Source organism: Orcinus orca, chromosome X (genome assembly GCF_937001465.1).
Source record: "Orcinus orca chromosome X, mOrcOrc1.1, whole genome shotgun sequence".
In the NCBI taxonomy this organism is placed as follows: domain Eukaryota; kingdom Metazoa; phylum Chordata; class Mammalia; order Artiodactyla; family Delphinidae; genus Orcinus; species Orcinus orca.
The window spans coordinates 21,354,126-21,373,392 of NC_064580.1; the positions used below are offsets into that span (position 1 = coordinate 21,354,126).

Sequence of the window (19,267 nt, forward strand, 5' to 3'; positions counted from 1 at the left end):
CAGATTCAATGCAATCCCTATCAAATTACCAATGGCAGGACTTCTGTGGTGGTCCAGTGGTTAAGACTGCATGCTCTCAATGCAGGGGGCCTGGGTTCGATCCCTGGTCAGGGAATTAGATTCCGCATGCTTCAACTAGGATCCCATATGCTGCAACTAAAAGATCCTGCATGCCGCAACTTAAAAAGATCCAACATGACACAAAGAAGATGCCACATGCTGCAACTAAGACCCAGCACAGCCAAATTAATACATATATTTTTTTTAAATAAAGTCATCCAGTAGCCTTTAAAAAAATTATCAATGGCATTTTTCACAGAACTAGAACAAAAAAATCTTAAAATTTGTACAGAGACACAAAAAACTCTGAATAGCCAAAGCAATCTTGAGAAAGAAAATGGAGCTGGAGGAATCAGGCTCCCTGACTTGAGACTATACTACAAAGCTACAGTCACCAAAACAGTATGGTACTAGCACTAAAACAGAAATATAGATCGATGGAACAGGATAGAAAGCCCAGAAATAAAGTCATGCACCTATGGTCAATTAATCTACAACAAAGAAGGCAAGACTATACTATGAAGGAAAGACAGTCTCTTCAATAAATGGCCCTGGGAAAACTGGACAGCTACATGTAAAAGAATGAAATTAGGACACTCCCTACACCATACACAGAAATAAACTTAACATGGATTAAACACCTAAATGTATGACTGGATACTATAAAACTCTGAGAGGAAAACATAGGCAGATCACTCTTCGACATAAATCACAGCAATATCTTTCGATCCATCTCCTAGAGTAATGGGAACAAAAACAAAACTAAACAAATGGGACCTGGGATTTCCCTGGTGGCGCAGTGGTTAAGAATCCGCCTGCCAATGCAAGGGACACAGGTTCCATCCTTGATCCAGGAAGATCCCACATGCTGCAGAGCAACTAAGCCCGTGTGCCACAACTACTGAGCCTGCACTCTAGAGCCCATGCTCTGCAACAAGAGAAGCCACTGCAATGAGAAGCCCATGCACCACAACGAAGAGTAGCCCCTGCATGCCGTAACTGGAGAGAGCCCACATGCAGAAAGACCCCACGCACCCAAACATAAATAATAAATTAATTAAATATTTTAAAAATGGGACCTAATCATACTAAAAAGCTTTTGCATAGCAAAAGAAACCATAAACAAAATGAAGAGACAACCCAGAGAATGGGAGAAAATATTTGCAAACAATGCGACCGACACGGGATTGGTCTCCAAAATTTACAAACAGTTTATGCGGGTCAATATCAAAAAAAACAAACAACTCAATCAAAAAATTTGCAGAAGATGTAAAAAGACATCTCTCCAAAGAAGACATACAGATGGCTGAGAGGCACATGAAAAGATGCTCAACATCACTAATTATTAGAGAAATGCAAATCAAAACTACAATGACATATCACCTCACACCAGTGAGAATGGCCATCACCAAAACGTCTACAAATAACAAATGCTGGAGAGGATGTGGAGAAAAGGGAACCCTCCTACACTGCTGGTGGGAATGTAAATTCGTACAGTCACTATGGAGAACAGTATGGAGGTTCCTTGAGAAACTAAAAACAGAGCTACCATATGGTCCAGCAATCCCACTCCTGGGCATATATCTAGAGAAAAACATGGTTTGAAAGGATACATGTACCCCAATGTTCATTGCAGAAGCAATCTAAATATCCATTGACAGATGAATGGATAAAGAAAATGTGGTACATGTATACAATGGAATATTATTCAGCCATCAAAAACAGTGAAATAATGGCATTTGCAGCAACATGGATGGACCTGGAGACAATCATACTAAGTGAAGTAAGTCAGACAAAGAAAGACAAATATCATATGATATTGCTTATATGTGGAATCTTAAAAAAGTGATACAAATGAACTTATTTACAAAACAGAAACAGACTCACAGACTTAGAGAAGGAACTTATGGTTACTGGAGGAAAGGGTTGCAGTGATAGATTGGGACTTTGGTATTTATATGTACACACTGCTATATTTAAAATAAAAAATCAACAGGGACCTGCTATTCAGCACAGGGAACTCTGCTCAATATTCTGTAATAACCTAAATGGGAAAAATATTTGAAAAAGAATAGATACATGTATATGTATAACTGAATCATTTTGTTGTACAGTTGAAACTAACACAACACTGTTAATCAACTATAATCCAATATAGATCCACCAGAGGGCAGACAGCAGAAGCAAGAAGAACTACAATCCTGCACCTGTGGAACAAAAACCACATTCACAGAAAGACACACAAGATGAAAAGGCAGAGGGCTATGTACCAGATGAAGGAACAAGATAAAACCCCAGAAAAACAACTAAATGAAGTGGAGATAGGCAACCTTCCAGAAAAAGAATTCAGAATAATGATAGTGAAGATGATCCAGGACCTCGGAGAAAGAATGGAGGCAAAGATTGAGAAGATGCAAGAAATGTTTAACAAAGACCTAGAAGAATTAAAGAACAAACAAACAGAGATGAACAATACAATAACTGAAATGAAAACTACACTAGAAGGAATCAATAGCAGAATAACTGAGGCAGAAGAATGGATAAGCGACCTGGAAGACAAAATGGTGGAATTCACTGCTGCGGAACAGAATACAGAAAAAAGAATGAAAAGAAATGAAGACAGCCTAAGAGACCTCTGGGACAACATTAAACGCAACATTTGCCGTATAGGGTTCCCAGAAAGAGAAGAGAGAGAGAAAGGACCAGAGAACATATTTGAAGAGATTATAGTCAAAAACTTCCCTAACATGGGAAAGGAAATAGCCATCAAAGTCCAAGAAGGGCAGCGAGTCCCATACAGGATAAACCCAAGGAGAAACACACCAAGACACATGGTAATGAAATTGGCAAAAATTAAAGACAAAGAAAAATTATTGAAAGCAGCAAGGGAAAAATGACAAATAACATACAAGGGAACTCCCATAAGGTTAACAGCTGATTTCTCAGCAGAAACGCTACAAACCAGAAGGGAGTGGCATGATATACTTAAAGTGATGAAAGGGAAGAAACTACAGCCAAGATTACTCTACCCAGCAAGGATCTCATTCAGATTCGATGGAGAAATCAAAAGCTTTAGAGACAAGCAAAAGCTAAGAGAATACAGCACCACCAAACCAGCTCTACAACAAATGCTAAAGGAACTTCTCTAAGTGGGAAACACAAGAGAAGAAAAGGCCCTACAAAAACCAACCCAAAACAATTAAGAAAATGGTCATAGGAACATACATATTGAGAATTACCTTAAACGTGAATGAATTAAATGCTCCAACCAAAAGACACAGGCTTGCTGAATGGATACAAAAACAAGACCCATATATATGCTGTCTACAAGAGACCCACTTCAGACCTAGGGACACATACAGACTGAAACTGAGGGGATGGAAAAAGATATTCCAAGCAAATGGAAATCAAAAGAAAGCTGGAATAGCAATACTCATATCAGATAAAATAGACTTCAAAATAAAGACTATTACAAGACATAAAGAAGGATACTACATAATGAGCAAGGGATCAATCCAAGAAGAAGATATAACAATTATAAATATATATGCACCCAACATAGGAGCACCTCAATACATAAGGCAACTGCTAACAGCTATAAAAAAGGAAATCGACAGTAACACGAAAATAGTGGGGGATTTTAACACCTCACTTACACCAATGGACAGATCATCCAAAATGAAAATAAATAAGGAAACAGAAGCTTTAAATAACACAAAAGACCAGATAGATTTAATTGATATTTATAGGACATTCCATCCAAAAAAAGCACATTACACTTTCTTCTCAAGTGTGCACAGAACATTCTACAGGATAGATCACATCTTGGGTCATAAATCAAGCCTTAGTAAATTTAAGAAAAATGAAATCATATCAAGCATCTTTTCTGACCACAACGCCATGAGATTAGAAATGAATTACAGGGAAAAAAACGTAAAAAACACAAACACATGGAGGCTAAACAATACGTTACTAAATAACAAAGAGATCACTGAAGAAATCAAAGAGGAAATCAAAAAATACCTAGAGACAAATCACAATGAAAACACGACGATCCAAAACCTATGGGATGCAGCAAAAGCAGTTCTAAAAGGGAAATTTATAGCTATACAAGCCTACCTTAAGAAACAAGAAAAATCTCAAATAAACAATCTAACCTTACACCTAAAGGAACTAGAGAAAGAAGAACAAACAAAACCCAAAGTTAGCAGAAGGAAAGAAATCATAAAGATCAGAGCAGAAATAAATGAAATAGAAACAAAATAACAATAGCAAAGATCAATAAAACTAAAAGCTGGTTCTTTGAGAAGATAAACAAAATTGATAAACCATTAGCCAGACTCATCCAGAAAAAAAGGGAGAAGACTCAAATCAATAGAATTAGAAATGAAAAAGGAGAAGTTACAACAGCACCACAGAAATGCAAAGCATCCTAAGACACGACTACAAGCAACTCTATGCCAATAAAATGGACAACCTGGAAGAAATGGACAAACTCTTAGAAAGGTATAACCTTCCAAGACTGAACCAAGAAGAAACAGGAAATATGAACAGACAATCACAAGTAATGAAATTGAAACTGTGATTAAAAATCTTCCAACAAACAAAGGTCCAGGACCAGATGGCTTCACAGGTGAATTCTATCAAACATTTAGAGAAGAACTAACACCCATCCTTCTCAAACTCTTCAAAAAAATTGCGGAGGAAGGAACACTCCCAAACTCATTCTATGAGGCCACCATCACCCTGACACCAAAACCAGACAAAGATACTACAGAAAAAGAAAATTACAGACCAATATGGCTCATGGATATAGATGCAAAAATCCTCACCAGAATACTAGCAAACAAAATCCAACAACACATTAAAAGGATCATACACCATGATCAAGTGGGATTTATGCAGGGATGCAAGGATTCTTCAACATATGCAAATCAATCAATGTGATACACCATATTAACAAATTGAAGAATAAAAACCATATGATCATCTCAATAGATACAGAAAAAGCTTTTGACAAAATTCAAAACCCATTTATGATAAAAACTCTCCAGAAAGTGGGCATGCAGGGAACATACCTCAACATAATAAAGGCCATATATGACAAACCCACAGCAAATATCATTCTCAATGGTGAAAAACTGAAAGCATTTCTTCTAAGATCAGGAACAAGACAAGGATGTCCACTCTCACCACTATTATTCAACATAGTTTTGGAAGTCCTAGCCACGGCAATCGGAGAAGAAAAAGAAATAAAAGGAATACAAATTGGAAAAGAAGAAGTAAAACTGTCACTGTTTGCAAATGACATGATACTATACATATAGAATCCTAAAGATGCCACCAGAAAACTACTAGAGGTAATCAATGAAGTTGGTAAAGTAGCAGGATACAAAATTAATGCACAGAAATCTCTTGCATTACTATACACTAATGATGAAAAATCTGAACGAGAAATTAAGGAAACACTCCCATTTACCATTGCAACAAAAAGAATAAAATACCTAGGAATAAACCTACCTAGGGAGGCAAAAGACCTGTATGCAGAAAACTATAAGACACTGATGAAAGAAATTAAAGATGATACCAACAGATGGAGAGATATACCATATTCTTGGATTGGAAACATCAATATTGTGAAAATGACTATACTATCCAAAGCAATCTACAGATTCAACGTAATCCCTATGAAATTACTACTGGCATTTTTTACAGAACTAGAACAAATCATCTCAAAATTTGTATGGAGACACAAAAGACCCCCAATAGCCAAAGCAGTCTTGAGGGACAACAACGGGGCTGGAGGAATCAGCCTCCCTGACTTTGGACTATACTACAAAGCTACAGTAATCAAGACAATATGGTACTGGCACAAAAACAGAAACATAGATCAATGGAACAAGATAGAAAGCCCAGAGATAAACCCATGCACCTATGGTCAACTAGTCTATGACCAAGGAGGCAAGGATATACAATGGAGAAAAGACAATCTCTTCAATAAGTGGTGCTGGGAAAACTGAACAGCTACATGTAAAAGAATGAAATTAGAACACTCCCTAACACCATACAGAAAAATGAACTCAAAATGGATCAGAGACCTAAATGTAAGACTGGACACTATAAAACTCTTAGAGGAAAACATAGGAAGAACACTCTTTGATGTAAATGACAGCAAGGTCTTTTTTGACCCACCTCCTAGAGTAATGGAAATAAAAACAAAAATAAACAAATGGGACCTAATGAAACTTAAAAGCTTTTCCACAGCAAAGGAAACCATAAATAAGACGAAAAGACAACCCTCAGAATGGGAGAAAATATTTGGAAATGAATGAACAAAGGATTAATCTCCAAAATATATAAACAGCTCATGCAGCTTAATATTAAAAAAACCAACAACCCAATCCAAAAATGGGCAGAAGACCTAAACAGACATTTTTCCAAAGAAGACATACAGATGGCCAAGAAGCCCATGAAAAGCTACTCAACATCACTAATTATTAGAGAAATGCAAATCAAAACTACAATGAGATATCATCTCACACCAGTCAGAATGGCCATCATCAAAAAATCTAGAAACAATAAATGCTGGAGAGGGTGTGGAGAAAAGGGAACACTCTTGCACTGTTGGTGGGAATGTGAATTGGTACAGCCACTATGGAGAACAGTATGGAGGTTCCTTAAAAAACTACAAATAGAACTACCATATGACCCAGCAATCCCACTACTGGGCATGTACCCAGAGAAAACCATAATTCAAAAAGACACATGCATCCCAATGTTCATTGCAGCACTATTTACAATAGCCAGGTCATGGAAGCAACCTAAATGCCCGTCGACAGACGAATGGATAAAGAAGATGTGGTACATATATACAATGGAATATTACTCAGCCATAGAAAGGAATGAAATTGGGTCAACTGTTGAGACGTGGATGGATCTAGAGACTGTCATACAGAGTGAAGTAAGTCACAAAGAGAAAAACAAACATCGTATATTAACGCATATATGTGGAAGCTAGAAGAATGGTACAGATGAACCGCTTTACAGGGCAGAAATTGAGATACAGATGTAGAAAACAAACGTATGGACAACAAGGGGAGAAAGCCGGGGGGGTGGTGGTGGTGGTGGTGTGATGAATTGGGTGATTGGGATTGACGTGTATACACTGATGTGTATAAAATTGATGACTAATAACATGCTGTTTAAAAAAATAAAATTAAAAAAACAAGAAAAAGTACAATAAAAAAGGGCAGAGAACCTGAATAGCTTCCCAATGAAGGCATACAGATGGCCAATAGGCACATGAAAAGATGCTCAACATCACAAAAATGAAAAAAAACTAAAAACAAAAAAAACTATAGTCCAGTATAAAATTAAAATTTTTTAAAAAGTGAGTAAGTGACTCCCATGAGTGAGAGCGCAGTAGATAAGACTCCATGCTCCAAATGCAGGGGGCCCAGGTTTGATCCCTGGTCAGGGAACTAGATCCCACATGCATGCCACAACTAAGAGTTCACATGGGGCAACTAAGAGTTTGTGTGCCACAACTAAGAAGCCCATGAGGTGCAACTAAGTAGGCCACCTGCTGCAACTAAGGAGCCAGCAAGCCACAACTAAGGAGCCCACGAGCCACAACTAAGACCTGGTGAAACCAAATAAATTAATTAATTATAAATAAATAAAAACTGAGTGAAGTGAAATATTTATAGTGTTGAGAGAAAAACCCCACCAACCTACAATTCTATAGCCTACAAAATCATCCTTTAAAAGGGAAGGAGAGAGCTTCCCTGGTGGCACAGTGTTTGAGGGTCCACCTGCCGATGCAGGGGACACGGGTTCGTGCCCCGGTCCGGGAAGATCCCACATGCTGTGGAGCGGCTGGGCCCGTGAGCCATGGCCGCTGAGCCTGTGCGTCTGGAGCCTGTGCTCTGCAACAGGAGAGGCCACAACAGTGAGAGGTCCGCATAGCGAAAAAAAAAAAAGGGAAGGAGAAATAAAGACTTCCTCAGACAAACAAAAATTGAGGGAATTGTTTCTAGTAGACCCGCCTTGCAAGAAATGTTTTTAAAAGTTCTTCAGAAAGAAGGAAAATTACATAGGTCAGAAATTCAGATATACGTTTTAAAAAGGAAGAGCATTCGAGAATAACTGAAGATAAAACAAAACTTTTATTTTTCTTATTCTTAATTGATCTAACAGATAACAGTATATTCAAGATAATAACAGCAACAATATATTTAATTGTATGTGTGTGTGGGTGCGCACACAACAGCACTAGCAATCAACCGTGTATAATCGACATCTACAGACTTCATGCAACCACAGCAGAATACACATCCTTCTGAAGTTCACATGGAGCATTCACCAAGATAGATCACATTCTGGGCCATTAAACACACCAACAAATTTAAAAGAATAGAAATCACACAATGTCTGGTCTCAGTGGAATTAAACTAGGAATCAACAACAGAAAAATAGCTGGAAAATCCCAAAATAATTGGAGATTAAACAGCACACTTCTAAATAACACATGGGTCAAAGAATAAATCAAGAAATATTTTTTACTATTTTGAACTAAATGAAAATGAAAACACAACTTACCAAAATTTGTGGGATGCAATGAAAAGTGTTTAGGAGATTTAAAGCATTGAATATATATATTAGAAAAGAAGAAAAATCTAAAATAAATCATCTAAGCTTCCATCTTAGGAAACTAGAAAAAAAGAGCAAATTCAACCCAAAGTAAGCAAAAGAAAATAAATAATAAAAATCAGAGCAGAAATCAATGAAGCTGAAAACAGGAATGAATAGAGAAAGTCAACAAAAACAAGAGCTGGTTCTTTGAAAAGATCAATAAAATTGATAAGGCTCTAGCCAAGCTAACAAAGAAAAAAGAGAAAGATACAAATGACCAATATCAGACATTAAAAAGAGGACATTACTACAGATCTCACGGATATTAAAAGGAAGGAATATTTTGAGCAACTCTATGCCCACAAATGTGATAACATAGGTGAAAGTGACCAATTCCTTAAAAGACAGAAGCTGCCAAAATTCACACTAGAAGAGACAATCTGAATAGGCCTCTATGTATTAAAGAAATCCAATCAGTATGTAATAACCTTCCAAAAGAGAAACCACCAGGTCTGGATAGGTTCACTGGTGAATTCTACCAAACATTTAAGGAAGAAACTAGACCAATTCTCTACAATCTCTTCCACAAGATAGAAGCAGAGGGAATGTTTCCTAACTCATTCTATGAGGCTAGCATTACCCTAATACCACAACCAAACACCTTATAAGAAAGGAAAACTAGAGACCACTATCTCTCATTAACATAGATGCAGAGCTCTTTAACAAAATATTAACAACTGAAATCCAACAATGTATAAAAAGAATTATACACCATAACCAAGTGGGATTTATCCCAGGTAAACAGACTCACAGATATAGAAAACAAACTAGTGGTTACTAATGGAGAGAAGGAAGGAGGGAGGAGCAAGTAAGGGATAGGGGATTAAGAGATACAAACTATTATGTATAAAATAAATAAGCTATGAGGATATATTTACAATGCAGGGAATATAGCCAATATTTTATAAGTATAAATGGAGTATAACCTTTAAAAACTGTGAATCACTATATTGTACACCTGTAACATATAATACTATACATCAACTATACTTCAGTTTTAAAAAACAAAAAATAGAATAAAATCAATTAATGTAATCCATCACATCAACAGACAAAAGAAGGAAAATCACATGATCATATTAATAGATGTAGAAAAAGCATTTGATAAAATCCAATACCCATTCATGACAAAAACTCTCGGCAAACTAGAAATAGAGGGGAACTTCCTCAACTTGATAAAGACTATCTACAAAAACCCTACAGCTGGGCTTCCCTGGTGGCACAGTGGTTGAGAGTCCGCCTACGGATGCAGGGGACACGGGTTCGTGCCCCGCTCCAGGAGGATCCCACATGCCGCGGAGTGGCTGGGCCCGTGAGCCATGGCCGCTGAGCCTGCGCGTCCGGAGCCTGTGCTCCACAATGGGAGAGGCCACAGCAGTGAGAGGCCCGCGTACCGCAAAAAAAAAAAAAAAAAACCCTACAGCTAACATCATACTCAATGGTGAGAAAATTGAAGTTTTCCCACTAAGATCAGGAATAAGGCAAGGATGTAACCTCTCACCATAGCTTTTCAACATTGTACTGGAAGTCCTAGCTAGTGCAGTAAGACAAGAAAAGGAAATAAAATGTATACAGATTAGGACTTCCCTGGTGGCGCAGTGGTTAAGATTCCGCCTGCCAATGCAGAGGACACGGGTTCGAGCCCTGGTCTGGGAAGATCCCACATGCCGCAGAGCAATTAAGCCTGGGCACCACAACTACTCAGCTTGCGCTCTAAAGCCCACGAGCCACAACTACTGAGCCCACATGCCACAACTGCTGAAGCCTGTGCACCTAGAGCCCGTGATCCACAACAAGAGAAGCCACCGCAATGAGAAGCCCGCGCACTGCAACAAAGAGTAGCCCCCACTCGACACAACTAGAGAAAGCCCACGCACAGCAATGAAGACCCAACGCAGCCAAACATAAATAAATACATAAATTTTAAAAAATGTATACAGATTGGGGAGGAAGAAATAAAACTGTTTTTCTTCACAGATGACATAATCATCTATGTGTAAAATTTTAAAGAATTGACCAAAAAAACCTCCTAGAACAAGCAATTATAGCAAAATTGCAGAATACAAGGTTAATTAATATACAAAAGTCAATCACTTTCCTATATACCAGCAATGAACAAGTGGACTTTGAAATGAAAAACATATTACTGTTTACATTAGCACGCCCCAACAAATAAAATACTTAGGTATAAATCTAACAAAATGTGTACAAGATCTATGTGAGAAAAACTACAAAACCCTGATGAAAAATATCAAAGAACAAAATAAATGGAAATGTATTTCATGTTCATGGATAGGAAGGCTCAACAGTGACAAGATGTCATTTCTTCCCAACTTGATCTATAGATTCAATGCAATCCCAACCAAAATACCAACAAGTTATTTTGTGGCTAATGATAAACTGATAGTAAAGTTTATTTGAAGAGGGAAAAGACCCAGAATAGCCAAATCAATATTGGAGGAAAAGAACAAAGTTGGAAGACTGGCACTACTCAACTTCAGTACTTACTGTGAAGCTACAGTAATCAAGAAGGTGTGGTATTGGTGAAAAAATGGATAAATAGATCAATGAAACGAAATAGCCCAGAGACAGACCCACATAAATACAGTCAATTGATCTTTGACAAAGGAGCAAAGGTAATACAATGAACAAAGATAGTCTTTTCAACAAATGGTGCTGTAACAACTGGACATCCACATGCAAAAAAAGGAATCTAAATACAGATCTTATACTCTTCACAAATATTAGCTCAAAATGGATCATAGATCAAAATGTAGAACACAAAAGCATAAAACTCGTAGAAGATAATATATGAGAAAACCTAGATGACCTTGGGTATGGCAGTGACTTTTTAGATACAACACCAAACACACAAACCATCAAAGACACAACTGATAAACTGGACTTCATTAAAATTAAAAATTTCTGCTCTGCAAAAGGCCATGTGAATGGAATGAGAAAAACCACAGAGTGGGAGAAAATATTTGAAAAAGACACAACTGATAAAGGGCTATTATCCAAACTACACAAAGAACTCTTAAAACTCAACAATAAGAAAATGAACAACCTGATTAAGAAATGCAAAAAAGATCTGAATAGACACCTCACCAAAAAAGATATACAGATGTTAAATAAGTAAATGAAAAGATGTTCTCCATCACATGTCATCAGGAAATTACAAAATAAAACAACAATGAGATACCACTATACCCCAATTAAAATGGCCAAAGTACAAAATACTGACAACATCAAATGCTGGTGAGGATTTGGAGCACCAGGAATTCTCATTCATTGCTGGTGGGAACGCAAAATGGTACAGCTACTTTGGAAGACTGTTTGGCAGTGTCTAACAAAGCTAAACATACTCTTAACATATGATCTAGCAATCACACTCCTTGGTATTTACCAAACTGAATTGAAAACTTATGTCCACACAAAAACCTGCACATAGATGTTTATAGCAGCTTTATTCATAATTGCCAAAACATGAATGCAACCAAGACGTCCTTCAGTAGGCAAAAGGATAAACTGTGGCACATCCAGACAACGGAATATTACCCAGTGCTAAAAAGAAATGAGCCAACAAGCCATGGGGTAACCTTAAACATACTACTAAGTGAAAGAAGCCAATCTGAAAAAGATACATACTGTATGATTCCAATTACATGACATTTTGGAAAAGGCAAAACTATGGAGACAGTAAAAAGATCAGTGGTTGCCAGGGGTTGGGTGGGGGATAGATGAATAGGCAGAGTGCAGAGGATTTTTAAGGCACTGCAACTGTTCTGTACGATACTACAATGGTGGATATATGTCATAATACATTTGTCCAAACCCAAAGAATGTAAAATACCAAGAGTGAACTCTAACGTATTAAACTATGGACTTTGGGTGATAATAACATGTCAATGTAGGTTCATGGACTGTAAAAAATGTACTACCCTGGTGGCAGACGTTGATAGTGGGGAGGCTGTGCGTGAGTGCGTAAATGGGAACCTTTGTACTTTCTGCTCAGTTTTGCTGTGAACGTAAAACTTCCCTTAAAAATAAAGTCTATTAATTTTTGAAAATGTTAAAATTTACGGTATTCCAGAAATTACATATTTTACAACTATTTAAACTTAGGATGGAAAATTTTAGATGTCAGCTTAAAAATCTGTAAGAAGGTGTATAGTTTTTCAAAATCCTTTTTGGGATTGTGGGGAACAAAGAGTGAAGACTCTTAGTCTAAGAACGGTTTTCAACAAAGGCCTCAGCATCCGCTAGGAAGCATTTTTGGAAATCTGTAGGGCATCTTTAGTTGTCACTATGACTGGAGGCAGCAATTGGCATTTAGTGGGCAGGGTGCCAACAATGTTAAACATCTTTTTTTAAGTATTTATTTTATTTATTTATTTGTTTGGCTGCACCGGGTCTTAGCTGTGGCATGCAGGATCTTCGTTGCGGCATGCGGGGGTCTTTAGTTGCGGCATGCGGGGGTCTTTAGTTGTGGCATGTGGGATCTAGTTCCCTGACCAGGGATTGAACCCAGGCCCCCTGCATTGGGAGCATGGAATCTTAGCCACTGGACCATCAGGGAAGTCCCTAAACAACTTGCTATGTGTGGGGCAGCCCCACATGAGAATTTTCTAACATCCTGTAAGATTTCTGAATGTCTCTGCATAATTATTTTAAATTATTTGAATCTAGACCCTAATTTTGTTTTACATATAACTGCAAAGTATTTCTAGAACAGCTGTGACAAATGCTGAATTTCAGAGGAAGGCAACTACTATATACATCAAAGGAAGATTGTTCTTTGTCATGGGATTTGAGCTACCATGCCCCTGTAGAAATCTGCCTACACACAGGTGGTTGGAGATTCTGTTTAACAGACTAGGAATCAAATAAAATTAAATTAGTGGAGACACATGAAATATAGGCTTACACTGAATTTTTAAAAATTTTTATTATTTTTATTTTTGGCTGTGTTGGGTCTTTGTTGCTGTGTGCAGGCTTTCTCTGGTTGTGGCAAGCGGGGGCTACTCTTCGTTGCGGCATGTGGGCTTCTCATTGCAGTGGCTTCTCTTATTGCGGAGCACGGGCTCTAGGCACATGGGCTTCAGTAGTTGTGGCTCACAGGCTCTAGAGCGCAGGCTCAGTAGTTGTGGCGCACGGGCTTAGTTGCTCCACGGCATGTGGGATCTTCCTGGGCCAGGGCTCGAACCCGTGTCCCCTGCATTGGCAGGCGAATTCTTAACCACTGTGCCACCAGGGAAGCCCGGCTGACACTGAATTTTATTTTTTTTATAAATTTATTTTTTTTATTTTTGGCTGTGTTGGGTCTTTGCTGCTGCATGCTGGCTTTCTCTAGTTGTGGCGAGCGGGGGCTACTCTTCGTTGCAGTGCGTGGGCTTCTCATTGTGGTGGCTTCTCTTGTTGCAAAGCATGGGCTCTAGGCATGTGGGCTTCAGTAGTTGTGACACATGGGCTCAGTAGTTGTGGCTCACAGGCTCTAGAGCTCAGGCTCAGTAGTTGTGGCGCACGGGCTTAGTTGCTCCGTGGCATGTGGGATCTTCCTAGACCAGGGCTCGAACCCGTGTCCCCTGCATTGGCAGGCAGATTCTTAACCACTGTGCCACCAGGGAAGTCCCTACACTGAATTTTATTAATAGGGTGGTTAAAAATATTTCACAGTAGACTTCCCAGGTGGTGCAGTGGTAGAGAGTCCGCCTGCCAATGCAGGGGACACGGGTTCGTGCCCCGGTCCGGAAAGATCCCGCATGCCACGGAGTGGCTGGGCCCGTGAGCCATGGCCGCTGAGCCTGCGCGTCCGGAGCCTGTGCTCCGCAACGGGAGAGGCCACAACAGTGAGAGGCCCGCCTACCGCAAAAAAAAAAAAACCAAAAACAAATAACGCATCTAGTTGTCGCTACCACGTTTTCTCCACTTGTCCCAACATTCTCATATAGGCTGGTGGGAAGATCACCACACAAGGAAGGTTCTGTGCTCTGGCTTTCGTGTGCCCTTCACTTCATTCAAGTCTCTGCACAGGTGTCAACACTCCAGAGGGTCCTCCCCTGACCTCCGTACCTGAAATGTCCCTCCTTGCCCCACCAGCCACTCTTTCCCCTTACCCTATTTTACATTTCTTCATAGAACCCCTACCTCTGCCTCCCCTTCAGACTCTAAGTGTCTGCCTCCCCTTCAGACTCTAAGTTCTCTTGAGGACACAGTCTGCTTCGATCATGGCTGCATTCTCAGTGTACAGAAGAATGCCTGGCACATAGTAGGAGCTCGAAAAATAGTTGTTAAGTGAAGGAATCATTCAGTAAATCAGAGAAAGCATTGTCACCTAGTGACCTGGACAGCTACTGATATTAATTTACTGCTTTCTCCAATTTACCTGAACGTACTGAAAGTCACATTTTTCCTTTGCCTTTACTTTTGATGTGCTAACCCAGGGCCAGGGCAGTGTTCCCGTTAAGTGTTGCCTACACCTAACCACCTCCAAACTTGGGTTGCCAAAATGACCAAAGCCCAACCACTGCAGAGGTCTCCCCAGGACCCCAGCAGCTTAGGACCAGACTCCAGGTGGTAGTGCTCATGCAAGAAATGATTTTCCGCTCAAAATAAAGGGAAATGAACTGCCTCGTATCACCTCTTCCTTCTGGAAAGAACTCCATTCAATAACCACATGGTCACCATGCTTGGCAAAATCTGCAAAAGATTCCTCTCAAATATACAAAAAGTAGTTTTAAACTTGTAGAAGATAACTATATATATATATATATATATATATATTTGTGTGTGTGTGTGTGTGTGTGTGTGTGGTACGCAGGCCTCTCACCATGATGGCCTCTCCCGTTGCGGAGCACAGGCTCCGGACGCGCAGGCTCAGCGGCCATGGCTCACGGGCCCAGCCGCTCCGCGGCATGTGGGATCTTCTCAGACCGGGGCACGAACCCGTGTCCCCTGCATCGGCAGGCGGACTCTCAACCACTGCGCCACCAGGGAAGCCCAACAAAATATTTTTAAAAACAGATATGTAGTCTCTTACCATCACCTTTTTCCCTCACGGTAGAGGTCTAAGGGTTGATGGTGTCTAGTTCATGTAATGCCAAAAAAATGATTATAGTGAAAGGAAATGGTGTTTCCAGAAGCTACAGAGATGAGACCCAGGTCTTGCAGGTCAGAAACTTTCCCTTTTACCCAAATTGAAATCTGTAGGCCTTTTGGAAGAAGAAAATTTTATGTCTAACTGCCCTTCTCTCTCCACAAGCTTATGAAATCAGTCAGTTCCTTCATTGTAAACCAAGATTACCTGGGTATATAAATCTCTATTTCTTTAATACACAGCACATAAATTCAACTAATTGGGACTGCTGTAAGCCACTACCATTAGCACAACATGGTCCTAAGTACTGTGGGTCACACCAAGGAAACAGACAATGACCTTACTTACCATTAATCATCCTGAATCCCCTCAGGTCTCTAAGATTTGAAATCAGAATAATATTGCTTTTCTCCTAACCCTCTAGGAAATTTCAGAAACAGAAATTGGATCATGCCTCAAACACAAGAAGGCATAAATGGAGAACATGAAGCAGTTACCCTTGGTGGTATTATTCGTCTTTCTCTGGGAATCAATGGTTTATAATCTGAGGACGTAATTTCCCCTATGGTTTTTTAAATATCATTTTAAATTTCACGCAGTGAACAAGCGACGCAATATAGGCTGAACTGGGAGCATTTACAATGTGAGGTGTTAATGATGGAAGTCTGAAAGGGGTCCTTTTCAGGAAGCACATTATACAAGAGTTTTCTAGACAAAGACAAAATGCACTTCTTACCTCCTACCAACAAGTAGCTGTTGGGAAACAGTGTTTTTGCTTGCATAAGTGCCCTTGCATGACCTGAGTGGAAGAGGTCAAATATTCCATCTGCGTATACTCTGACAGGTCTGTCAACTGTGGAAGAAAGAAAACATCATCAACAGAACTGCAGAATAAGGAATCCCAGTCACCCGATCCTTCCATCAGTACAGCACTGTAATAAGGTTTACCTGGAGAAAACACAATGTCTACAAACCATCAGTTTCATATTAGTGCACGAAATTAACTTTACCAAGAGGTTCTTCTAAGGACATCGAAGCAGAGTAAAAACGTAACAAAATTAAGATTGACCCAGAACACACATTTTTAGCCGCACAGCACTGGGGAGTTTTCTTGATCCAGAGTAGAGTCTCAGGTGGCTGAGCTGGCAGATTCAGACACACCAGACATAACCAAAGGGTTGACAGAGTCAGCCCAGCAGGAATATCGAGGTACGAGTGACTGAGGAGCTCAATGAAAAGGACAAATGACTTTATCCTCGAGTCTGGCAGTCCTGAACTAAGACCCAGAGTCCTATTCCCAAAGGCAAAGACACAGCTGTGCACCTCTTCCAAGTCACCATGGCAGCGTAAAATCAGCCTTGGTAGGAGTATTTACACCATAGAGATTGGCAAATGCTCAAATCAGGGCTTATTTCCCCCTGGAGGGTCAGTTGTTAAACATTTACCAGCATACACTGCACAAAGGTCACTCCCTATTCTCTTTGGTATCCTAAGACATGGGGCGGGGTGTACATGCCCCAAGGGGAGGAGTGTCAGGGAGCAAAAGTTACATGGGGGTGGGTGCTCAGGGTTGGAGGTGAGTGACCCACACTACAGTCATTCCTAGGGAGAAGGGTCAAGAGCAAATCGGCCACAAGAGACATTCTCACTGTGCTTGGGAAGTGCTATTTCTTAAGGAAGAGGGACACACTTCACCAGAGCTTCCCGGGAGCCAGGAGACTGCACTAGGAACCGCAGGATGACACTTTTGCTGAGTCAGCCAAAGACCATCCCCTCTGGCAAGAGGGAGACATAGGGAGGTAGAGGGGCTGGGTGCCAACTTTTACTTTTACACCATTTTGGATTCTCAGCAAAGGAACTAGAAAATGAAAATATGGCGAACGACAAACTAAACGTGGCAAACTGAACACACACACACTTAGCTCCACTTCCGCTCTAACACCACAAGAATTACAGAGAAAGAATTAAAAAGGGATAATCCCGCAAGGGCAGAGGAAACAAGAAAGGCAATGAGAGTGGATTAGAGATGTCAACAACATTTTGGAAAGTTGATTGTCAAGTGCTGAATATCTACAGAGAACAAGAATCAGAGGTGGGGCAGGTAGGGAAAGGGATTGCTGGTTGGTTTGTTTTACGAGCCTAAGAGTCCCACTAACTTTTTAAACTAGATGCACGTATTATATTGATGTTATAAATTTTAAAAAAAGAAATCAATGCACACTTCTGTTGAATGATCTTTAAGGCTCAGATTTAAAACTGTGATTATTTCTTGATGTAATACAACCTCGTTAAATTAGAACATAAATTGAAAGGAATATTACATTAATATATTCAGATGGTACAATGTTTCTAATAAATTAAATTTCTCTAATAAACAAAACTCGAGAGACTTTCTGTCAGATAGGGAATTGCAATTATTCCCAATTATACACCGTTTTGAACAAAGAGAATTGCCTTCACAGGATTATACTGTATTCTAAATAAGGCACGGTAAATAGAAAATACTTTGAAATAACAAACTGTCTAATGAGGGATCCTTGGTTTCAAAGCTCTTATTCAATTTGAATTCAATTGAGGAAAATTTGTTTTAAGATATAAACCCCAGGGGGAAGCAGGTGGCAGTTTTGCAGAACTTTGTGTTATTGATTCAGAAGTGATCAAGATAAATAAATTCAGGAAGCAGGGAGGAAAGAAAAGTAAAGAAAGACGATATAATTACTGAGAAAAAAGGCCATTTAGTAAATTTGTGAAGAGTATTTGTGGAGTTGATTTTGCAGTAAGCTCACTTTTTAAAATTGTGGTGTGTCAGCAGTTTCTAGACTGGGAAATTCTGCAGGACCAAAAAAAAAAATCCCTCATCTCTTCAACAAGTAAACTTCAAGAAAAAAAAAGAAGAGGGAAAGAGATGGGGGGACTTGGAGATTAAAAGATATTTAAAAAACACCTCAACATATTGTAATATATAGACATTATTTGGATTTGGGTTCAAACAAACTATAAATAAATGATGACATAAGATAACTGGAAATTGGAACACTGGATATTTGATGATATTAAAGAATTGCTGTTAATTTTTTAGGTGAGATAATGATATAGTGGTTATGCCTTAAAAAAAACGCAGAGTTCTTATTTTTTAAGACATATATACACAAGTATTTATGGATGAAATAATAGGAAGCCTGGGATTTTGTTTCAAGTAATTCAAGAGGGGAGAGTTGATGAGGGAAGGCTACAGGATGGTGGTTGTTAGGTATGGGTGATGGACACATGAAGGTTCATTATATTGTTCTACTTTTGTGAATGTTTGAAATTCTCCATAATATTTTTTAATAGACTGTGGCTTTGTAAGTTAGTTGGTACGTTTATTTGTTTTACTCTTTTGTTCGAGGTTTTTCTGGACATCCTTTTAGGCATCTG

The 19,267-nt window shown here is 39.2% G+C and overlaps 1 protein-coding gene across 5 annotated transcripts in view; it reads right to left on the bottom strand.

Moving 5' to 3' along the window:
- PCYT1B (phosphate cytidylyltransferase 1B, choline) overlaps positions 1–19,267 on the bottom strand; it is a 166,837-nt gene that overhangs the window by 68,278 nt on the left and 79,292 nt on the right. For all 5 annotated transcript variants that reach the window (XM_049705182.1, XM_004284918.3, XM_049705183.1 and 2 more), the window contains one exon: positions 16,587–16,703. In XM_049705182.1, coding sequence (XP_049561139.1) covers positions 16,587–16,703 — 117 coding nt within the window. The remainder of the gene's footprint in view (positions 1–16,586; positions 16,704–19,267) is intronic.